This window comes from Triticum aestivum, chromosome 2B, assembly GCF_018294505.1.
Source record: "Triticum aestivum cultivar Chinese Spring chromosome 2B, IWGSC CS RefSeq v2.1, whole genome shotgun sequence".
Lineage (NCBI taxonomy): Eukaryota > Viridiplantae > Streptophyta > Magnoliopsida > Poales > Poaceae > Triticum > Triticum aestivum.
The window spans coordinates 646,577,064-646,599,382 of record NC_057798.1 but is presented as its reverse complement, the minus strand read 5'-3'; the positions used below and the strand labels follow the sequence as shown (position 1 = coordinate 646,599,382).

Below are 22,319 nucleotides of genomic sequence, written 5' to 3'. Positions count from 1 at the left end.
GTACTCCCTCCGTTCTTAGATATAAGTTTTTTTTAGAGATTGCACTATATTCACTCGTTTTGTTCTATATGTACTCCCTCCATTTGAAATTACTCGTCCAAAAAATAAATTTATCTAGATGTATTTTAGTTGTAAATACATTCATTTTTATCCAAATTTTGTTACAGGTAATTCCGAATGGAGGGAGTAGTTCGAAGAGAGTATCAAACAATTTTTAAAGAACAATTTTGCTGCGGGAAGCGGCCAGGGAGTGCGCGTGGGCGCCAAGTGGCGCGACGGCGAGGGCACCGCCGCCGCCGTCCCCACACAGGCTGGTCCCACAATCCCAGAGGCCGATAAAAGCGTGAGTGCGCCACCTTTTCCGTTCGCAGTGCCCTTCCCCTTTGCCCGCCGCTCTCACTCTCTCTGGTTGCTTTCCTATTCCGGCGATGCTGCAATAAATCCCCCGTCGACGGCGGCCGCGGCCCTGGGCGATCGTAGATCCCTCCCAACCCATGTCGAACGCTGGGGGCACCTCCGTCCTCCCGGCGCCTTGCCGGCAGGCTGGTCATCGCGCCCTCCTCCCCCTCCCGTCGGCTCCCCAGTTCGTGGCGAGGTTCCGCTCGAACCGTCGTCTTCGACTCTCCCCCGTCAGCGCCTCCGGGCACGCCTCCAGGATTCCTCCCACCGAAGCGCGCTGTTTCCGGGCCCTCTCCGGCAGTCGACACCGTCCTCCTCCACTCCACCGGATTCGCTCGGGGACTCCGTGCTGTGGTAAGTCCCCAGATCTTGCCTGGCTGGATCGCTCCTTTTTTTCTGTTCCTGGTGAACCTTTTTTTACGCGAGGAATCAAATCCATTTTGCTGATCAGTTTCTCTGTGAGTAGTTCCAGCAATTTATTTCCAAAGTGTTCGGAGTTCAGGTTCATCCGTTCAGGTGAACCCCGTATGTTTTTTTACCTAAGAAGACAACCCCTATGCCGCACGTCAAGTATCTGTTTCCCGACCTGATGCCAACAGAAAACGCCACTGCTCCCGAATTTAATAAATCTGACATTTGTCTTGCCGTGGTCTTGCAATTGCTAGTGCTTATATTTTTATGCTTAAGAGTAGTACCCATACTTAGTGCTGGCATGATCCGGATCCTAATTTAATCGATTCATAGTAGGTCGTGACTCACATGGCATCTCTTTTTCTCTGAACAGCATATGTCGAGAAGATGTTGGTAGCAGAAACGGCAAGCCCACTAGACGTGGTACTGACGTCACTGATGGTTACTGTATTATATTTGAGGTTCCCGAGACTGTCTTGAGTTGCTTGCTAAATTATATACTGCATTGCTTTGATCAAATGCAGCACCAAAAGGACCGTGAGGCTAGAATAAGGAAGCAGCTCCACAAGGTTGAACTACCGCCATCTCCGTACGATACCGCGTGGGTAGCTCTGGTGCCCTTGCGGGGCTCCCCTCACACTCCATGCTTCCCTCAATGTGTTGAATGGATATTGCAAAACCAACATGAAAATGGATCTTGGGGTATCAACGACTTTGGATCATCAGCCAACAAGAACGTTCTCTTATCCACATTGGCATGTGTTCTTGCTCTTGAGAAATGGAATCTTGGCCAAGAGCACATAAGGAGAGGTATAGAGATAGATTTCTTATTTCTTATTATCCGACACATGTGAATGTTGTTTACCTGTGTTTGTTTTCAAGAGCTCAAACGCCTTAACGCCATGGGCAGGACTGCATTTTATCGGAAGACATTTCTCCCTTGTCATGGATGAGGAGATTGCTGCTCCTACAGGCTTCAACATGATTTTTCCTGGTATGCTTAGCCTTGCCATTGGGGTGGGTTTGCAATTTCCTGTCAGACAAACTGACATTGATGGGATGCTTCACCAATGGAAGATGGAATTGAAAAGGTCTGTTGATGAAAAAATATTGGTATGAATTATATTGCCCCCGTTTGTATTAGGACAGTTGTTTCTTCCCCGTCTTTTTCAAAGGGGGTTTTCTTGTAAGAAATTATGTTTTCTTTTTCGATCAACCGTAATTTGAAGGAAAAGGGACCACCATGTCATTCATATTGTCTTTTGCATACTGATGAAATTAGCAATCATAATTTGAGTATCACCTGTGGGTCGCATATTAAAAATTCTCATACTTGACTTAATTTAGGCAGGCCGGGGAGAAATCTTATGGCAGAGAAGCATATATGGCCTATGTCGCGGAAGGGTTAGGAAACTTGCTGGACTGGAATGAAGTTATGAAGTTTCAGAGGAAGAATGGGTCGTTGTTCAACTCTCCTTCCACAACTGCTGCTGCGTTAGTCCACAACTATGATGATAAAGCCCTCGAGTACTTAAATATGCTAGTCAGTAAATTTGGTGGTGCAGGTGGATCTCTGTACCTTTCCTTCTGAAGAATTTGCAAGGGTTTTAAAGTGTTGCGAAATACTTAATACCAGTAGACCTTTTGCAGTACCAACAGTGTATCCGCTAAATATGCACTGCAAGCTTTCAATGGTGGATTCGCTTGAAAAGATCGGAATTTCTCGGCATTTTTCTAGTGAGATAGAGGGAATCTTGGACATGGCATACAGGTAATGACTGTAAATAGGAAACTGATATCTGTTTTTAGTAGCTTGTAAACTTTACTGTCTCCTGTTTGCAGTTTCTGGTTACAGAGAGACGAGGAAATTATGATGGATGTAGCAACATGTGCAACGGCGTTCCGCCTTTTACGGATGAATGGGTATGATGTATCCCCAGGTACTTAGGCAGAAAATCCTGTCAATGTTGTCATTGTTCTTGGTTTAACAAATTAACAGTCTAACTTCCTAATTCTATCTTGGTGCAGATGAGCTGTCTCATCTTGGTGAAGCCTCTAATTTCCATAATTCACTTCAAGGATATTTAAATGATACAAAATCTGTACTGGAACTATACAAGGCTTCAAAAGTCAGTGTATCAGAACATGAATTAATCCTAGATAACATTGGCAATTGGTCTGGCAGCTTATTGTCAGAAAAGTTGTGCTCTGAAAGGGTGCAAGGCCTACCAATCTTAGAGGTGCCTGCATGAAATTTGAAATACCCATTTTACTTGGTACTAGTTCAAGTTATATCTAATCCTGTGCTTTTGTGATTTCAGGTCGAGTATGCCGTTAAGTTTCCGTTCTATACCACGCTGGAACGCCTAGACCACAAGAGGAACATCGAACATTTTGATGCTAGAGGTTCTCACATCCTGAAGACAGAATGCTTGTAAGATTCTCATTTCTGTAATAAGAGGTGCACTTTAAATCATTTTAATTAGACATAATACTAAAAATTCAAACATTTTGCTGAATCAGGCCGTATGGTATCAACCAAGAACTTTTGGCTTTGGCTGTTGAAGATTTCACATTTTCTCAATCTATCTACCAGGATGAACTCCTGCATCTTGATAGGTAATCTGGCCATTATGCTCTCTTGTCATATAAACTTTCTTTTTTCTTTTTGGAAATTTTTCAAAAAAAATTCGCAACAGGTGGGTGAAAGAAAACAGGTTGGACCAGCTACAATTTGCACGACAGAAGTTGACATATTGTTATCTATCTGCTGCTGCTACGATTTTTCCTCCTGAACTTTCTGATGCTCGCATATCGTGGGCCAAAAACGGTGTGCTCACAACCGTTGTTGATGACTTCTTCGATGTTGGAGGATCAAAAGAAGAACTAGAAAACCTCATAGCATTAGTTGAGAAGTACAGTCCTTCAACTTGATGTCTTTGTCTGCTCTTTTGTAAGTAGTGTTTCTGCCTTAGACGTTGCTAATAAGTCATGTTTTCTGTTTTGCCAATGGCCGCCTTAGTTGGGATGAGTATCACAAAGATGACTTCTGTTCGGAGCAAGTAAGGATTGTATTTTGTGCTCTCTATACCACAGTGAACCAGCTTGGATCGATTGCTTCTGCCGTACAAAACCGTGACGTTAAAAATCACCTGATAGAAACAGTGAGTTGTCTGCCCCTCCTCTTGTTGAGTTGCATTATGTTCAGTATTGACAGGTTGAAATTCATCTGCAGTGGCTACATCTATTGAGGTCTATGATGACCGAGGCAGAATGGCAGAGGAGCCAATATGTGCCAACAATGGAAGAATACATGACAAACGGGGTAGTTTCATTCGCACTGGGGCCCATTGTGCTTCCAGCATTGTATTGTGTCGGGGAAAAGCTATTGGGGAGTGCTGTCAAAAATCAAGAGTACAGTGAGTTATTTAGGCTAATGAGCACCTGTGGCCGTCTCCTCAATGACAGCCAAGGCTTTGAGGTATGTTGGGCCCTTAATGTTCCTGCAGACCCCTTAATGTTTTCTTTTTCTTTCGAAAAGGAGGATTACCCCCGGCCTCTGCATAGACCCCTTTATGTTACCACCCATTATTCAAGATTTCGCAGACCTGCATAAAAATAGCGTTTCCTTAATGTTACTCCTCTGATCCAAAATAAGTGTCACTGTTTTGAACTAAGGTTGAACTAACCTTAGTTCAAAACAGTGACACTTATTATGGATCAGAGGGAGTATTATTTATGTTATTGCACACACCATTTGAACTATGGTGGACTTACAATTCCCACAAAAGTCAAGACTGTCGTTGTCTGCTTTGTTAAAATGATGTGAAACGAAGCTCTCTTGATCATATTAATCATAGGAAAAAAGGGAGATCTACACCTCTTATCCTGGTGGCTTGACATTGTAGAAGAGTCAATCAACTCTGTTTTATACCTGTGCTGCTGTACAACTACTATCCAGTTTTTGGTTTATAAACGGAGTACTCCCTCTGTAACTTAATATAAAACGGTTTTTGACACTGTCATAGTCTGTATAAACGTCTAATAAAAAGTTAGAGATAATAATATTTGAACTCTGTATAGACCTATGCATTAAGACATCTAACAAGTTAGCAGTAAGTGCTCGTGATTACTATGCAGTTAAAGTCTGTAAACTTGAATTTATCGTTGGATGACTGACCTGTTCCCGATCATATGATGTTGCAGAGGGAGGGCAGCGAGGGGAAACTAAACAGCGTTTCGCTACTCGTTCTTCACAGCGGTGGCTCTATGTCCGTAGAAGCGGCTAAGAATGCGATACAGAAGTCCATAGTCGCCTCGAGGCGAGACTTGCTAAGATTGGTCCTCAAGGAAGGCACTGCTGTTCCCAGGGCATGCAAGGAGCTGTTCTGGAAGATGTGCAAGATACTTCACCTGTTCTACTTCCGGACCGACGGATTCAGCTCGCCAAAGGAAATGGCCAGCGCGGTGAATGCTGTTATCAACGAACCACTCAGGCTCTCAAGTTGACAATCCATGGTTGATGGTCTCATCAGAAAGAGAAAGATATTCATGTGTTCATATGGAGCAGAGGGATCGGCAGTGAACCTCTGACCCTGTAACTTAGAGAGATGTAAAGATTGACGAAGGTAGGCTCAATGTTTTTTAAAACAAAACCTTCTGTTAGCGGAAAGTGATATTTCTGGCAGTTTCATCGGAAAAACGCGGCACGATCAACAAGAGGACATTGACAGGTACTACCTCCGTCCTGGTTTATTGGTCTTCATTGTATTCCGTGTCAAATTTTGACCATAAATTTAACTAACAAAATTTTCATGCATGTCAACAAAAAATATATCGTTAGATTTGTATTTCAATGATATTATTTTTTATGACATGTATGAACATTTTGTTAGTTAAATTTACGGTTAAAATTTGACACGGAATATAATGGGGACCAATAAACTAGGACGAAGGTAGGATGAAAGTGACAACATGATTATTTCCTTCTCCGCAAGGATACCACGTGGGCAAACAGTGACACTGGCATGCTTCCGACCATATCTTTGACTTTTACCAATATAGTGGGTTGGGGGTCATTTTAACAGCTTGGTGATCAAACTCCCCGATAGGGCTGGAATTCAAGCCCAGCCGACCTCGACTAGACTCATTAACTTGTCGATCTGAAATTTAAACTCGGCTTGATTCGTGTAATTCATGATTTAGCTTGTTTAACTAGTTATAAATGTGAATTACGACAAGTCGACAACATGGCACATGCGGCGAGCAACATAAAAACAAACAAAAAAACGCCAATTACAAAGTATGTTTATTATGAATGCAATTAATCTACATAAATGCATTTCTAGACACATTTTTTAACCAGAAATCACATTAATCAACAATTTACACCAAAGGGATATTGGCGCACATTACAGATCACAACAATCAACAACAATATCAGCACATATTTCATGTCCCTTCTCATCAAGCTCAACTCGTTAAACCAAAACTTGTTTGGCTAACGAGATCAGATTAAAACTCAGCTCGACTTGTTACTCAACGACTTCGAGTCGAGCCAAGCCATGAGCTGCTCATTTAGCTTCAGAGTTTAGAATTTTAGTTCCAGCTAGGCATGCAAGTTGAATGAAGACAACTAAATTTTACTCCAATTGTAGCTGCTCGCCGAATTATTTATTTATCATTAGTACAATTCTCTAGGTCTTATTGATCATAAGAAATTATTACATGGACACAAAGGAAATTATGATATTGACCCAACCAAATACGAAGACCATGACTTAACGATAAAGAGAACCTAGCGAGATTGTGAGCTTCTACCCACGATGCCTTAATCCCACCCGAGCACAACTGCAGAGTTAACCCAACATCATAAACATTATTACACATCTGCAAGCCTCAAAGTTCCATGGGAACATTGTACGGTGTTGCTACTAGGTGAAGCTGGTTCTTTCTTCTCAGTGTTGTGCCGACGATCATGTCCATGTCAAGTTCATCCGGACGCATTCCGCCCGGTAGGCTCCAATCGAAGAAGTACAGAAGCCGAGCCAGGATGAGCTCCAACGTGGCCAACCCAAAGGTATTGCCAGGGCACATTCTTCGCCCGCTCCCGAACGGTAAGTACTCAAACTGTGTGCCGTTATAATCCACGATAATGTCTTCGAACCTCTCCGGCTTGAACTCGTCTGCGTCATGCCAATACTCGGGGTTCCTCGCTATCGCCCATGCATTGACCATGACCCTGGAGCCCTCTGTGATCTCAAACCCACTAACATCGCAAGTCTTGCTGCAGACACGGGGGAGCAAGAGCGGTGCGGCCGGGTACAACCTCAAACCCTCCTTGATCACCATCTTCATGTAGCGCAGCTTGTCCATGTGGACTTCATGGTCTCCAGGACTCTTGTTGTCCAATGTTTGTCGCACCTCCTCCTGAACCTTTGCCATCACCTCTGGGTTCCTTATGAGCTCTGACATGATCCACTCAAGGAGTGACGACGTCGTCTCCGTGCCTGCCGTGAACAAGTCCTATAGGAAATATATAGAGTGGGATTAATCCGACTACAACAATATAACTTTCTTTCTAGGATGGAATATTGTTCTCGTACTTTCTTAATTTAGAAGATGAAATTTCTAGTAACAATATTGCTAAAACACATGTAAATGTGCTTTAAGTGTTGCACATCTAAATCCTATGTCATTAATTTTACGCCAAGATTCGTGCAAGCATTTGTTTTTTTCTTTTTTTCAAAGAAAATTGGAAGGATGGAAATAACGTATAGAGAAATGGCGGACGGGCGGGCGAAAGAAAAATTGACGGAAGGTAGAACCTTATGTCTTACTCCCTACTTAGTGATCTCTCTAAACTTTCTTATAGTATTTCTCTCTAAACTCTCTAAACTTACTCCTTCCTATTCATATTAATTATTGTTGATTTAGTATAAAGTTGTAGTAGTAAATCAGCAACAGTTAATATGGATGGAAGAGATTATTAGCAGAGAATCAGATAGAAGGCCGGCCTTTGAGCACTTACCACTATAATTGCCTTGATGTTTGTGATGCCGATGGGGAACTCATGCTGCGCCTCATCCTTAATCCTAAGCATGACGCCCAGAAGGTCATCGTCTCCGGCTGTGGCATTCTTTTTCTCCGCCCGTCGCGCCTCGCAGCTGGCGATGATCTTGTCAAAGATGGCGTCGAACTGCCGGCGCGCTCGCCAGACCGAGCGCCTCAGCCCAGTGACGACGTCCAGGAACCACAGCGAAGGGAAGAGGTCCCCGAAGGAGAATGCCCCAACTATCTTGAGCAGCACATCCATCCCAGCCAGGAACCGCTCTTGGAGCTCGGCGTCGAACTCGTCGCCGAACGTCGCCTTTGCAGTAATCGTGTTCGTGCACGACATGAGCAGCTTCCCGAGATTGACGGGCTCGCCGGCGGCGGCGCGGACATCCCTAACGAGGGACATGCTCACGCTGTTCCTGATGGGCGCAAACTGCCTCACCTTTCGCGCGCTCAGGAGCTCCACCATGCAGAGCTTGCGCAGGGTCCTCCAGTACGCGCCGTATGGCGCGAAGGCTATGTCGACGCTCCCGTAGCCCACGATCTCCGCGGCCAGAAGTTTCGGCCTTGACGCGAAGGTGAGGGAGCTATCCCGGAGCACCACCTGTGCGGCTGCCGGCGAGGAGATCACCACGGCGTCCACCTGGCCCAACCGCAGGTACATCACTGGGCCGTGTTTCTTGGCCAGGTCCCGGAGAGCGATCTGGGGCGTCGCTGTCAGGAGGTGGAGGAGGCTTCCGATGAAGGGGAGGCACCGTGGGCCGGGAGGCTTCCTCCCCTTGGAACTTGCTGTGGTTTTGCGGCTAAGCAAAGACACGAGAATCATCAGTGAGACGAAGGATAGGACCAGGAGGGTGGCTGCGCTTAGCTCCATGGCTCGATCAAATTTGAAGCTTTGCTTGGGATGAAGAGCTACTAGCAGGAAGTGCCCTTTTTATAGTAGTATAAGGTAGTAAAGGAGAAGCGAGGGGAAAGAACTTGTGACGACTCGTTGTACATTCTTCTCGGAATATGTCAGGCTTCCACGTGGTCTAAGTTTTTTCTTTGCGCCTCAGGCGGCTGCCCGTGCGACGGCCCACTGCCACAGACCGAAGAGTCTATTTTTAGAGCATCTTCAATTGAAGATGCAAACTTAAAGATGTAAAAATTTACATATTTAAAAAGTGCCTTTTCATCTTCGAAAAAGGGCCAAACTCCAACAGATGATGTAAAATAAAGATGTAAAAAGTGCAACTTCAATAGGTGATGCAAAATGGAGATGTAAAAACTACGGGGCATAGGTAGGGGGGACGGCGACGGTGCGGCCCGATTCGGGGCGGCGGGGGTGGCGAATTGGTGCGGCGGTACCGGCGCGAATCGAGACGGCGGAGCAGCGGCGATTCAAGGCGGAGAGAGGAGGAGGAACGGCGTAGGGGCGATGCCGAAGGTGGAGGAGGGCCTGTTTGGCCGGAGGAGGAAGCCACAGCCGCCGGCGACAGCCAATCGCCCTCCGCAGCCGCATTCAACTTTGAAATTTTGGCCGGCCGAGGTTGGTTCACCGTCAGGTTGCGCCCCCGCGCCATGTGTCGCTTCACGCCTCCACCGCGTGGCTTGGCGGCCCGCTGCTTCTTTGTAGGCAGCTCTGGCGCGACGGCGACCGGCCGAGGTGGGGAAAATCCGGGGCGGCGGCATGGCAGCTTGGGGCCCGTGGTGACGCCGACGGTGACTGCGATGAGGTTGGTCTGACCAGTGGTGGGCGGCCGGCGCAGCGGGGTCACCGGCGCAGCGGGGTCACCGGCGTCAGTTGGGCGAAAGCGAAATGAAGGCAGTTGGGCGGTTGGCGCGCGACCGCCGTTTTTACATCTTCTGTATGTGGAGATGCAAATTCACCACGGGTGTTGTAGTTATCGAAAAAGGCTTTCGCCCTGCTTTATATATAAAGCCACAACCAACTTACAACGAGTGATACAACACCACACGCACCCAAGGCAAAGTACAAAGATGCTAAGAAGCAGCTAACACTCCCACAACAAAACCAAGTAAACAATAGATAGACACTAAGCCTCACTAGAAAGTCGAGGGAGCACTCAACCAGGAACAAGCCACCGAGAAGAGACCAAGCTACCCGCTGTCGATCTATGAGCCCCAAGGTGATGCCTTCAAGAAGGATACGCCACCGGAGTGCCGCCACCACCCGATCCAGAGGATCACGATTTTCATCCGGGGCACCTTGGAGGACATGGAGTAACCATGATGGAGCCCTCAAGAAGATCACGACCTCCACGGATGATGCCTCCGTTGGCCTGGGGATGCCAGGCAGGGTATTTACCCAGGTAGACACACTCCGGCTCCGAACAGGTTGTGACCAGTCCTGGGGACAGACACCGCATCACAACCACCAATTGACAAGCACCAGCCGCCATGCCGCCCACACGACCATGAAGACTAGCCCGCACCTGAGCCGCGAGCTCCGCCCACGAGCACGCCGCTCCCGCCACCAAGGCCGCCGCCATGCATCCCGACGCTCCAGACACCAACAAAGGGATGGACTTGGAACCGACCGGTACATCTTCGAACGACGAAGATGTATTTTTTTTCATCTATATCATCTTTTGGAGAGGGATTGTTGAGCCTGGGAGATGCAAAAATTAGTTACTTTTAAATCTACATCATCTATGGAAGATGATCTTAAAATGGCTATTGGCTGGTGGGTTGGCTGCACATGCATGAGCCCCAGCTTTTCCCTGTCGTTTTCAGCTTCCAGCCCATGCTTCTTCCTCAAAAGAAAAAAAAGTCACACCCCCGGGATCTTTCACCTCGCTGGCATGCCCTTCTTCTCAAAAAAAAGTTCACCTGTCATGTTGGGCAAGAACAACCAAGGGGAGAAACGAAGAGAGAAAATAAAAATGCGAAGGTTGATTTGTTGTACATACCTACTCCCTAGTTGCCAGATCTGTATAATGTTGTCGCAATTCGTTGTCGAGCTTATCATGCTCTGATTTTTTTCCTACTACCCATAGTTGTCAGATTAGATTTATCAGTCTGCAAGAAAGATTGTAACAGGTTACTAGAAATAGTGGCCGAGCTTGCCATAATCTTTTTCTTTTGAAGTCATAACGAAATTTGCTGTACTTGCCCTCCCTAGTTGCCATACTAGTTTTACAAGGTTGCCAGATTGATTTGTATCAGGTTGCCGGAATAGTGGCCGAGCTTGACAAAACAGGATTTGTTAAGTACTTTCTTTCCTACCCTGTAGTTGTCATATTAGTTATATGAACATGTCAGATTAAATTAACTAAATTGTTTTTTTAAAAGATCTGGGGTTGCCGGCTTCATTGATTTAGGAGAAAGCAAGCGGGGAAAACATCGGTGATCAAGTGATCATGGTTACAAGAGACGAGAGCAACAACTGAAAAAGAAAGGAAAAAGAGGGAGGATATAGCCCATGGGTTGCTATCTCGCTACATCTTCCCCGAAGGGGGGCTCTAGGCATCGTGCTCCTGCTAGTCTCCACAGTTCCAGCATGCCCTTGATGGCGCGCTGGACATCTTCAGTTTGTGGCAGCTTGCCTCTGAAGATGCACGCATTTCTCTCCTTCCATAGCTCCCAGGTAATCAGCAGCATCATCGACTTGAAACCCTTTCTAAAGCTTGGTGGCATCAGGGCAGTTAGCCTTTCCCAGTGCCTGAGGGAGCTGCGATGCATTTCCTGCCTCTCCTTCATTGTTGCACGGTCGGACCTTGAGGACGCCTTCTGCCAGATCGAGCAAGAGAAGGGGCAGTCCCAGACGAGATGCATTGAGCTCTCCAGGTTTCTGTTGCAGAAAACACAAAAGTACCCGTTCGGCCATCCACGTTGTTGCGGACGATCGTTGCATCATAGCCTGTCATGGTGAAGCAGCCAGACAAAGATTTTCACGGTGCCTGGAGCCCAGGCCTTCTAGACTGCTGCTTTGATTCCTGATGATGGGGCTCCATTAATTTGGAGGTTGTATGCTGATGGAGTCATGTACCTAGGGTAGGGTCACAGACCCGATTTAAGTACCCTGCCCAAGGACACCTTTAGAAGAGATCACCTTCCAGTCGACCTACGAGGGACTCACTCGACTGACTTGAAGGACTCGACCACGAAGACTCATTCGACCACCAGAAGGTCAAGAGGCACTCTGCACTGCAACGGTCTGTAATTAAGTAGACTTTATGATAGTAAAGACACTTTATATGGGGCGTTACCAGTAACGCCCCGGACTTAATGTACCTTAAACCCTTCATTACGTGGGTTGGCTGGGATCCTGGCGCACTCTATATAAGCCACCCCCCTCCACAGGCAGAAGGGTTCGGCACCTTGTAATCCATATACACATAATCCACTCGACCGCCTCCGGGCTCCGAGACGTAGGGCTTTTACTTCCTCCGAGAAGGGCCTGAACTCGTACATCTCTTGTGTTTACAACCTCTCCATAGCTAGGACCTTGCCTCTCCATACCTACCCCCACTCTACTGTCAGACTTAGATCCACGACAGTTGGCGCCCACCGTGGGGCAGGTGTTTTAGCGATTTTGTGGAGAAGTTGCGATTCTTCCGAGTACTTTCATCATGGTGGCTGCTGGAGTTTTGGTCGAAGGTCGAGAGATCCGTCTCGGTGCTCTCACCTTCGTCGCCGACGACTCCGCCTGGCTCCAGGACGCTCCACTCGACGTCGATGCGCTCCCCGTCCGCGGTGCGACGCATTTTCGCGCATGTGTCCGCGGCGTTCTGCTGTGACAACTGTCGACCCCGTATCGGTCGACTCCCCTATCGACCACCCTCCCGGTCTCCCGCCAGCGCAAGCGCTCGGGTCGGTCGAGGCTTCAGCGGTGGGTGAGACACGCGGTGGCTCGCCAGACGGCCACCACCCAAGTTGCGGCAATCGAGCCCGACGAATCTCTCTACGGCCTGTTCGATCTGTCGACTGGCTCCGTAGAGACTGCATCCGAGTGCGATAGCAGTGATCCAGCGGCGGAAATCCTGATGGTCGACGGACCCCGCAGTCCCCCTGGCTTCGCCCGTGATGGTGGGGCAGGCGACGGAGGCGACCCCACATGAGGCCACGAAGAGTACCAGCCCGAGCCACTCGACTCTCTGCAAAGAGAGGAACTTCGCCGCAGGAACGTGGATGCCCTGCATACTCCCATCGCAGGAGAAACCCCCGAGGCTCGCGCCTTGGAGGAGGCACGTTTGGCCAATTTGGCCGAACGCGCTCGCCTGGAGAATCTTCAGCGAGCACTCGACGAGCGCGCGCGGCAACGAGTTCCCGACACCAGTCGACGTCAACTCTTCCCGCCGACTCAGGTATATCGAACCCCAATCCAGAATTTAGCAGCTGCGACCCGTATAGCAGAGTCCATCCAGCCCTCTCAGTCGGAAGCTGGCAGAGGCTTGATGCAGATCAGGGATCTGCTCCGGGCAGCAGGAGATCAGAATTCAGCCGTGTCGCAGTCGCGCAACAGAATTCACAGTCGATCCGTCGCTGCGAATACGGTTCAGTCGGCTCACAGTCCCAGATCGCCTCCGCGGCGTGAAGGGCGCGAGAATCGGCGAGACCAATATGGAGACCGACACGACCGAGATGATAGGCGTCGAGTGCCCACTTCCCCTCCGAGGGGTGGGTCTTACGCTCCTCGGCAGCAAGATGACAGACGTCAGCTCAGTGCGGGGCGAAGAGTTCCAGTCGACCCCAGAGAACCAGGCTTCGACGCGCGATCCATTATCGTGCAAGGCTTGGTCGACCGGAACAGAGCCCATCGAGGTGGACTCGACAGAGATGCGCCCACGAGCAGTCGAGTGCATGTTTCTGGTCCGGAATGTTTCAGCAGAGCTATCAGAGCCGCAGTGATCCCTCCCAATTTCAGGTTGGCAACAGGAGTCAGCAAGTTCACTGGTGAGTCTAAGCCTGAAACTTGGCTTGAGGACTACCGAGTGGCGGTTCAGATTGGTGGTGGGAATGACGAGGTGGCCATGAAGCATTTGCCCCTCATGTTGGAAGGTTCTGCCAGAGCGTGGTTGACTCAGTTACCTCCTAGCAGCATTTACACTTGGGAAGATCTGTCCCGAGTGTTCGTCAGAACGTTTGAAGGAACTTGCAAGCGACCGGCTGGATTGACGGAGCTGCAAGTCTGCGTGCAGAAGACCAATGAGACTCTCAGGGAGTATATTCAGAGATGGATCACTTTGCACCATACTGTGGAGAATGTGTCTGATCATCAGGCAGTCTGCGCCTTCAAGGATGGTGTCAAGAACAGAGAATTGAGTTTGAAATTTGGTCGAACCGGTGACATGACCTTGAGTCGGATGATGGAAATTGCTACCAAGTACGCCAACGGCGAAGAAGAAGACCGACTCCGAAGCGGCAAGCACAAGCCGAGCCAGTCGGAGAAGGGAAACACCAGTCGGAAACAGAAGCGGAAGGCTGAACCGGCAGCTCCTGGAGAGGCTCTGGCCGTGACTCAGGGAAAGTTTAAAGGGAAACCAAAAGGATCCTGGAACCCTAAGAAGGTAAAGGATAAAGAAGGGAACGACGTGATGGATATGCCGTGTCACATCCACACGAAGAAAGACGAAGAGGGGAATATCATTTACCCAAAGCATACCACTCGCCAATGTCGACTCCTGATCCAGCAGTTTCAAGGAAAACAGTCTAAAGACAAGGAAAAGGAGTCGGACAAGGCCGAAGACAAGGAGGACAGTGAGGAAGGATATCCGCATGTCAACTCCACTCTGATGATCTTTGCAGATGTGGAAAGCAAGAGTCGATTGAAAGTCATTAACCGCGAGGTGAACATGGTTACCCCAGCAAAAGCAAATTATCTGAGATGGTCCCAAACACCCATCACATTCGACCAATCTGATCACCCGACTCATATTGCCACCCCTGGGAGGCAAGCTTTGGTGGTCGATCCAGTTGTCGAAGGCACTCGACTGACAAAAGTGCTGATGGACGGTGGTAGCGGGCTGAATTTGTTGTATGCAGACACACTGAAAGGAATGGGCATTCCGATGTCCCGACTGAGCACCAGTAACATGAGCTTTCATGGAGTTATACCAGGGAAGAAAGCCGAGTCACTCGGCCAAATAGCTCTGGACGTGGTGTTTGGTGATTCGAAACATTTTCGCAAAGAGAAGTTGACGTTTGAGGTCGTGGATTTTCAGAGTGCATATCATGCCATTTTGGGGAGACCAGCTTATGCACGGTTCATGGCTCGACCATGTTACGTGTACCTCAAATTGAAGATGCCCGGCCCCAAAGGAGTGATCACTGTCACCGGTGATCGGAAAAAGGCAGAAGAGTGCTTTCAGAAGGGCTCAAAGATTGCTGATTCCCAGGTGACAGCGGTCGAGTTTGAAGAATACAAGCAAAACGCAGATCCGAGTGATTTGCTGCGATCCAAGAAACCCGCCACAGAATCTGCATTTCAGTCGTCCGGTGAGACGAAGCCTGTTCACATTCACCCGACCGACCCCGATGCAGCCCCGACCCACATCTCCACAACACTCGACCCGAAATAGGAAGAAGCGCTCATCCAGTTCCTCCGTGAGAACTGGGACATTTTTGCATGGAAGCCCGCTGACATGCCAGGTGTTCCCAGGGGACTGGCTGAGCATCGCCTAAGAGTCGACTCATCAGCAAAACCAGTCAAAGAGCATCTTCGGCGGTCCGCCGTCCAGAAGAGAAAAGCCATTGGTGAGGAAGTGGCTCGACTGTTGGCGGCAGGATTTATCCGAGAGATATACCACTCCGAGTGGCTCGCTAATGTCGTCATGGTTCCTAAGAAGGACAAATCGCTCCGAATGTGCATTGATTTCAAGCACATCAACCGGGCCTGCCCGAAAGATCATTTTCCTCTCCCTCGCATAGATCAAATTGTTGACTCGACCGCGGGATGCGAGAGATTGTCTTTTCTAGACGCCTACTCCGGGTACCACCAGATCCGTCTGTACGGACCCGACGAGGTAAAAACAGCTTTCATCACTCCATTCGGGTGCTTCTGCTATATCACCATGCCATTCGGCCTCAAGAATGCCGGAGCCACATTTATGCGAATGATTCAGAAGTGTCTACTCACTCAAATCAGTCGGAATGTGGAAGCGTATATGGATGATATCGTCGTCAAGTCACGAAAAGGTTCCGACCTGCTCGCTGACCTCGCCGAAACATTTGCCAACCTCAGAAGGTATGATATCAAGCTCAATCCATCAAAGTGCACATTCGGAGTTCCTGGTGGCAAGTTACTCGGTTTTCTCGTTTCCGAGCGAGGGATCGACGCTAATCCAGAAAAGATCGGCACTATTCTCCGAATGAAACGCCCTGTGCGAGTGCACGATGTCCAGAAGCTTACTGGATGCTTGGCCGCATTAAGTCGATTCATCTCACGACTCGGTGAAAAGGCATTGCCTCTTTACCGACTGATGAAGAAGGCAGACAAGTTCGAGTGGACTCCAGAAGCTGATGCAGCGTTTGCCGAGCTAAAAGCTCTGCTCTCCACCCAGCCGGTGCTTGCTGCTCCAATCAGCAAAGAGCCTCTGTTGCTTTATATCGCAGCCACAGGACAAGTCGTCAGTACAGTGCTTACGGTCGAGCGGGAAGAAGAAGGAAAAGCTTTCAAAGTTCAGCGCCCAGTGTATTATTTGTCTGAAGTCTTGACTCCATCCAAGCAGAGATATCCTCATTATCAGAAGCTTGTGTATGGAATATACATGACCACAAAGAAGGTTGCTCATTATTTCTCTGATCATTCCATCACAGTCGTCAGCGACGCTCCACTATCAGAGATTTTGCACAACAGAGATGCAACTGGTCGAGTGGCGAAATGGGCGATTGAACTTCTTCCCCTTGATATCAAGTTTGAGGCAAAGAAAGCCATTAAGTCCCAGGCAATAGCAGATTTCCTCGCCGAGTGGATTGAACAGCAGCAGCCGACTGAAGTTCACTCGGAGCATTGGACCATGTTTTTTGATGGCTCTAAGATGTTGAATGGTTCCGGTGCTGGGGTTGTCCTGGTTTCCCCCAGAGGAGATAAGCTCAGATATGTGCTCCAGATTCACTTTGATTCCTCCAACAATGAGGCAGAGTATGAGGCCCTCTTATACGGATTGCGCATGGCCATTTCACTCGGCGTCCGTCGCCTGATGGTCTATGGCGATTCAGATTTAGTGGTCAACCAAGTGATGAAGGAGTGGGACGTGAGAAGCCCAGCCATGACTGGATACTGCAGTGCAGTGAGGAAGCTGGAAAAGAAGTTCGAGGGGTTGGAGCTCCATCATATACCCCGACTGAAAAATCAAGCAGCTGATGATCTAGCAAAGATAGGTTCCAAGAGAGGAGCCATTCCGAGTGGTGTGTTCTTGGAGCATATACACACTCCGTCAGTCAAAGAAGATCCTTTCACCGAAGAAGCTCCACAGCCCAAGAGTGCCACAGATCCGACTGAGGTTGAAGTCCCAGCAGTGGTCGACTTGGTCATGGAGGTCTTGGTGGTCATTCCCGACTGGACAGTTCCGTATATCGCGTATATCCTGAGAAAAGAGCTTCCGGAGGATGAGGAAGAGGCTCGACAGATCGTCCGTCGATCTAAAGCCTTTACCGTAATCAAAGGACAGTTATATAGAGAAAGCGCGACTGGAGTTGGTCAGAAGTGCATAACACCAGAAGAAGGTCGAATCATCCTTAATGATATCCACTCGGGAACCTGTGGTCATCATGCGTCCTCTCGGACCATCGTGGCCAAAGCATACCGAGCCGGATTTTACTGGCCAAAGGCGAATGAGATGGCAAAGGAAATAGTGGATAAGTGCGAGGGATGTCAGTTCTACTCGAATATGTCGCACAAGCCTGCATCAGCTCTGAAGACCATTCCACTCGTCTGGCCTTTCGCAGTATGGGGGTTGGACATGGTCGGTCCTTTGAGAACAGGTCGAAGTGGCTTCACGCATGTACTGGTGGCAGTCGACAAGTTCACCAAGTGGATTGAGGCTAAACCAATCAAGAACCTTGACGCCGGTACTGTTGTTAGCTTCATCAGGGAACTGATATTCAGATATGGAGTCCCGCACAGCATCATTACGGATAATGGGTCGAACTTTGACTCGGAGGAATTCAGGGATTTCTGCAACTCTCAAGGCACACGAGTCGACTACGCTTCAGTCGCCCATCCGCAGACGAATGGACAAGCAGAGCGAGCCAATGGCCTGATTCTCAAGGGATTGAAACCCCGACTGATGCGTGATCTCAAGCATGCAGCTGGAGCGTGGGTCGACGAACTTCCCTCGGTGCTTTGGGGACTGCGGACCACACCTAATCGATCGACCGGAAGAACTCCATTCTTCTTGGTCTACGGAGCTGAAGCAGTCTTGCCGAGTGATCTTCTCCACAATGCTCCTCGAGTTGAGATCTACAACGAAGCAGAAGCTGAACAAGCGCGGCAGGACGCAGTCGACCTTTTAGAGGAAGAAAGGGAGATGGCTCTGATCCGATCGACCATCTACCAACAAGATTTGCGTCGTTTCCACGCCAGAAATGTGAGGGGTCGAGCCTTCTAGGAAGGAGATTTAGTTCTCCGAGTGGATCAGAAGAAACATCACAAGCTTGCTCCTTCTTGGGAAGGACCCTTCATCGTCACCAAAGTTCTCCACAACGGGGCGTACCGTCTTTACAACGTCGAACATAATATCGACGAGCCCCGAGCTTGGAACGCAGAACTACTCCGCCCATTTTACACTTAAGTTCATCACTCGGATGAGTTACAATAAAGTACTCCTGTAGTTCATGGATTTCAAAATAATAGTGTCATAGTTCCTCCATAATTTTTGTCACTTTTTATTTTGTCCAATAAAATTTTCCCCTCAGTGGGTGACTTAGCCGCGAATCCGTTTCGCCTAAGTTTGTAAAAATCCTTACCGAGTGGTGGGCCAGACTCCCACTCGGAGGCTTAGCTGCGAATCCGTTTCGCCTAAGATTAAATAAAATCCTTACCGAGTGGTGAGCCAGACTCCCACTCGGAGGCTTAGCTGCGAATCCGTTTCGCCTAAGATTAAATAAAATCCTACCGAGTGGTAAGCCAGACTTCCACTCGGAGGCTTAGCTGCAGTCCAGTACTCGCCTAAGTTATAAAATCCTACCGAGTGAAGAGCAAACCTCTCACTCGGGGGCTTAGCTGCAGCCCAGTGCTCGCCTAAGATTAGAAATCCTACCGAGTGAAGAGCAAACCTCTCACTCGGGGCTTAGCTGCAGCCCAGTGCTCGCCTAAGATATAGAAATCCTACGAGTGAAGAGCAAACCTCTCACTCGGGGCTTAGCTGCAGCCCAGTGCTCGCCTAAGATATAAAAATCCTACCGAGTGAAGAGCAAACCTCTCACTCGGGGCTTAGCTGCAGCCCAGTGCTCGCCTAAGATATAAAAATCCTACCGAGTGAAGAGCAAACCTCTCACTCGGGGCTTAGCTGCAGCCCAGTGCTCGCCTAAGATATAAAAATCCTACCGAGTGAAGAGCAAACCTCTCACTCGGGGCTTAGCTGCAGCCCAGTGCTCGCCTAAGATATAAAAATCCTACCGAGTGAAGAGCAAACCTCTCACTCGGGGGCTTAGCTGCAGCCCAGTGCTCGCCTAAGATATAAAAATCCTACCGAGTGAAGAGCAAACCTCTCACTCGGGGGCTTAGCTGCAGCCCAGTGCTCGCCTAAGATATAAAAATCCTACCGAGTGAAGAGCAAACCTCTCACTCGGGGGCTTAGCTGCAGCCCAGTGCTCGCCTAAGATATAAAATCCTACCGAGTGAAGAGCAAACCTCTCACTCGGGGGCTTAGCTGCAGCCCAGTGCTCGCCTAAGATATAAAATCCTACCGAGTGAAGAGCAAACCTCTCACTCGGAGGCTTAGCTGCAGCCCAGCGCTCGCCTAAGTGGATTAAGGAATAAGTCGACTGCAGTGAGCGTCTTGCTTTGAACCTGCAAAAGACATTTCAAGCCAAAAGCAATCATATTCAAACATCAAATTCAAGTTCGGAATCGATACCTAAAGGAACCGAAAGTGCTCAGGCGCTAAGCCTGTTAAGGTTTATCGGTTACAACTCCACTCGGCATACCGAGGCAAATTTAAAGCGTCGAGCTTAAAAGAAGTTTTTTACCCCTCCTGTGGAGGGCTGGAAGGTGCAACAAACTCATCAAGATCAATTCCATCTGCGATCCGAGTGGCAGCAGCAATGAAAGTTTCCATAAAGGACCTGAAGTCGTGTTTCTTGGTGTTGGCCACCCGGAGGGCCGCCAGCTTGTCTTCTCGCGCATCTTTGCAGTGGACTCGGGCCAGACACAGAGCAACATCTGCACCGCACCGAGCCGAGGACTTTTTCCACTCCTGCACTCGACCAGGGACCGTGTTCAAGCGAGCCATCAGCGACTCGAGGTCGTTCTGGAGTGTCTCCCTGGGCCAGAGCGTTGAGTCGATGCGAGATGTGGCGACCTTCAGCCTTGCAAGATAGTCCACGACAGCTGCAACACGGGACTCCAGTCGGAAAACATTCATGGCAACTTCGTCGTTCACCGGAGAATTGACGGGGTCAAGGTTTGGTTCCAGCCGGCTAGTCTCTTCTTCAAAGTCTTGACAAAATTCTGCAAGGGCGATCACCGAGTCAAGGCAATGGTCGAATGGAAAAATCACAGTTGAAAATGATTGTTGAGCGTAAAGGTTTACCTTCAAGCATAAGGAACAGCTTCTTGGCAAGACCACTCAGGAAGGCCTCCAGATCATTTTTCTTCCCAAGAGCAGCTTTCAGATTGGTATTTTCTTGTTCAAGCTTGGTGACTGAAGCTAACTTCTCGTCAGCAAGCTTGATCTTCTCAGCTAGTTCAAGGTCTTTTTTCTGTTGGGCCTCCTTCACCTTACCTGCAAGTTACAGCAAGATCAGATTTTGAAACAAATAAAGGGAAAAGGCAGTCGTCGAGGTCTCACCAAACATACCTTTGGTCTCCTCCTTTGCCTTCGTCAGATTCTCCTGAGCCAGCTTCAAATCCAGCTCGAGCTGAATGTGCTTGTTTTCCAGCTCAGTGTAGCGAGCCGCAAGGTCACAGGATCTCTGCGAAGAATCAATCGACTAAATGTCAAAGATAATTCACTTCCGAGTGGAAAAGGAAAAATCATGCGTTTCTAAGACTACAGCCGAATACAAGCATTCGACCGTAGTCTTGGGGACTACACCCAGTGGGTGCACTCAGCGTGCCCCCACTAATCCTATTGAAGACAGAGTCGACCAGTCGACCTCAAAAAAAAACAAGATGTATTCTTTAAGACTGTAATCGACTGCAAGCAGTCGACCACAGTCTCGGGGACTACACCCAGTGGGTGCACTCAGCGTGCCCCCACCGGTTTGCGAAATCCATTCGCCATAGTCGAATGACGGAAAGACTGAACTTATAAAGCCTAAGGCCGACTGCCAGCAGTCGACCTTAGCCTTGGGGACTACACCCAGTGGGTGCACTCAGCGTGCCCCCACCGGTTTGCGAAATCCATTCGCCATAGTCGAATGACGGAAAGACTGAACTTATAAAGCCTAAGGCCGACTGCCAGCAGTCGACCTTAGCCTTGGGGACTACACCCAGCGGGTGCACTCAGCGTGCCCCCGCTAACACGGAGTTTGAATCGACACACCCAGTGGGTGATTACTATAAATTCTGGAAAGAAAAGTTTTTGATAGCATATCCTAACAGAACAAGCGGTGGTCGACTGACCTGAACATTGCTTTGAAGGGCGGAACTGGCGTCGTAAGCTGCCTGGCTCGCATCCCGGATGGTCTTCAACTGCTCCATCATGATCCCTGCCTGGCGTATCGCCTCCTTCGCGGCGCCAGCTTGGTCCTCTGGGACGTGGTGCGTCGTGAAGAGGGAGGGCTGCAGAGCACTCGTCAGTGGATCTGCGAAGGACACAGTGTGTCGAGTGGTGTTCTCCTCCTCCGCGACCAGAGTCTCAGGCACCGTCACATCCTGGAGCACCCTGCCGGCAGACGCTTTCCTACTCCTTCTGTACTTCAGCAGTTCCTCATCTTCATCATCATCAGGGAGAGTGATAACAACATTGGATGGAGCTACAGAAAAGAATCAGAATTAGAGATCATGAGTCAGTCGACTAGAAACGGTGTTAAGAGTATAGTACCAGGTTTTGAGGTTGCTGCGTCCTCCATCTCATGGTCGTCAGCCCGGGCTGAGGTCTCAGAAGTAGCAGCACTGTAACTCCAAAGAATCAGTCGACTAACTCCAGCGCCAACCAGAGATAAAGTTCGCACAAAACAAGAAGACTTAAGCAGCATGATTACCCTGATATGGTGGGGATGGACACCTTCATCTTCGGCAGGAGCTTGGTCGGCTTTGACGGGGCCGCCCTGGGCTGCTTCGACGCCTTTTCAGTCGGCGCCGGAGAGGTGGTCCGAGGGCGCTTGGTCGACTGTGTAACAGT

General features: G+C 48.9%; 2 protein-coding genes across 6 annotated transcripts; one reads left to right on the top strand and one right to left on the bottom strand.

Moving 5' to 3' along the window:
- The first annotated feature begins 357 nt into the window (after positions 1-357).
- LOC123046477 (ent-kaur-16-ene synthase, chloroplastic) lies at positions 358-5,486 on the top strand. Of its 5 annotated transcripts, none has more exons than XM_044469854.1 (14): positions 358-753; positions 1,184-1,230; positions 1,335-1,620; positions 1,721-1,923; positions 2,162-2,375; positions 2,461-2,581; positions 2,653-2,750; positions 2,839-3,050; positions 3,132-3,244; positions 3,334-3,429; positions 3,510-3,725; positions 3,833-3,974; positions 4,046-4,291; positions 5,017-5,486. In XM_044469854.1, exons 1-14 carry the CDS (start codon positions 495-497, stop codon positions 5,317-5,319), a joined length of 2,556 nt encoding a protein of 851 aa, XP_044325789.1. In that variant the 5' UTR covers positions 358-494; the 3' UTR covers positions 5,320-5,486. The 5 variants fall into 5 exon arrangements, with proteins under 5 accessions (XP_044325789.1, XP_044325790.1, XP_044325788.1 ...); XM_044469855.1 differs by having other exon boundaries at positions 1,184-1,233; positions 1,721-1,901; positions 2,158-2,375; XM_044469853.1 differs by having other exon boundaries at positions 1,184-1,233.
- Positions 5,487-6,482: 996 nt separating this feature from the next.
- On the bottom strand, positions 6,483-8,766 carry LOC123046476 (cytochrome P450 99A2). Its single transcript, XM_044469852.1, has 2 exons — positions 7,841-8,766; positions 6,483-7,335 (listed from the first exon to the last, which is right to left on the bottom strand). Exons 1-2 carry the CDS (start codon positions 8,738-8,740, stop codon positions 6,709-6,711), a joined length of 1,527 nt encoding a protein of 508 aa, XP_044325787.1. The 5' UTR covers positions 8,741-8,766; the 3' UTR covers positions 6,483-6,708.
- Between the last annotated feature and the right edge of the window lie 13,553 nt (positions 8,767-22,319).

What these genes read in the sequence shown, in the direction of transcription:
- LOC123046477 (XM_044469853.1), top strand. Translation starts at nt 495, where the DNA reads ATGTCGAACGCTGGGGGCACCTCCGTCCTCCCGGCGCCTTGCCGGCAG. An exon ending in CTGTTGATGAAAAAATATTG is followed by an intron (nt 1,924 to 2,161) that starts GTATGAATTATA and finishes TAATTTAGGCAG; the next exon opens with GCCGGGGAGAAATCTTATGG. An exon ending in CTCATAGCATTAGTTGAGAA is followed by an intron (nt 3,726 to 3,832) that starts GTACAGTCCTTC and finishes TGGCCGCCTTAG; the next exon opens with TTGGGATGAGTATCACAAAG.
- LOC123046476 (XM_044469852.1), bottom strand. Translation starts at nt 8,740, where the DNA reads ATGGAGCTAAGCGCAGCCACCCTCCTGGTCCTATCCTTCGTCTCACTG. An exon ending in ACATCAAGGCAATTATAGTG is followed by an intron (nt 7,336 to 7,840) that starts GTAAGTGCTCAA and finishes TATTTCCTATAG; the next exon opens with GACTTGTTCACGGCAGGCAC.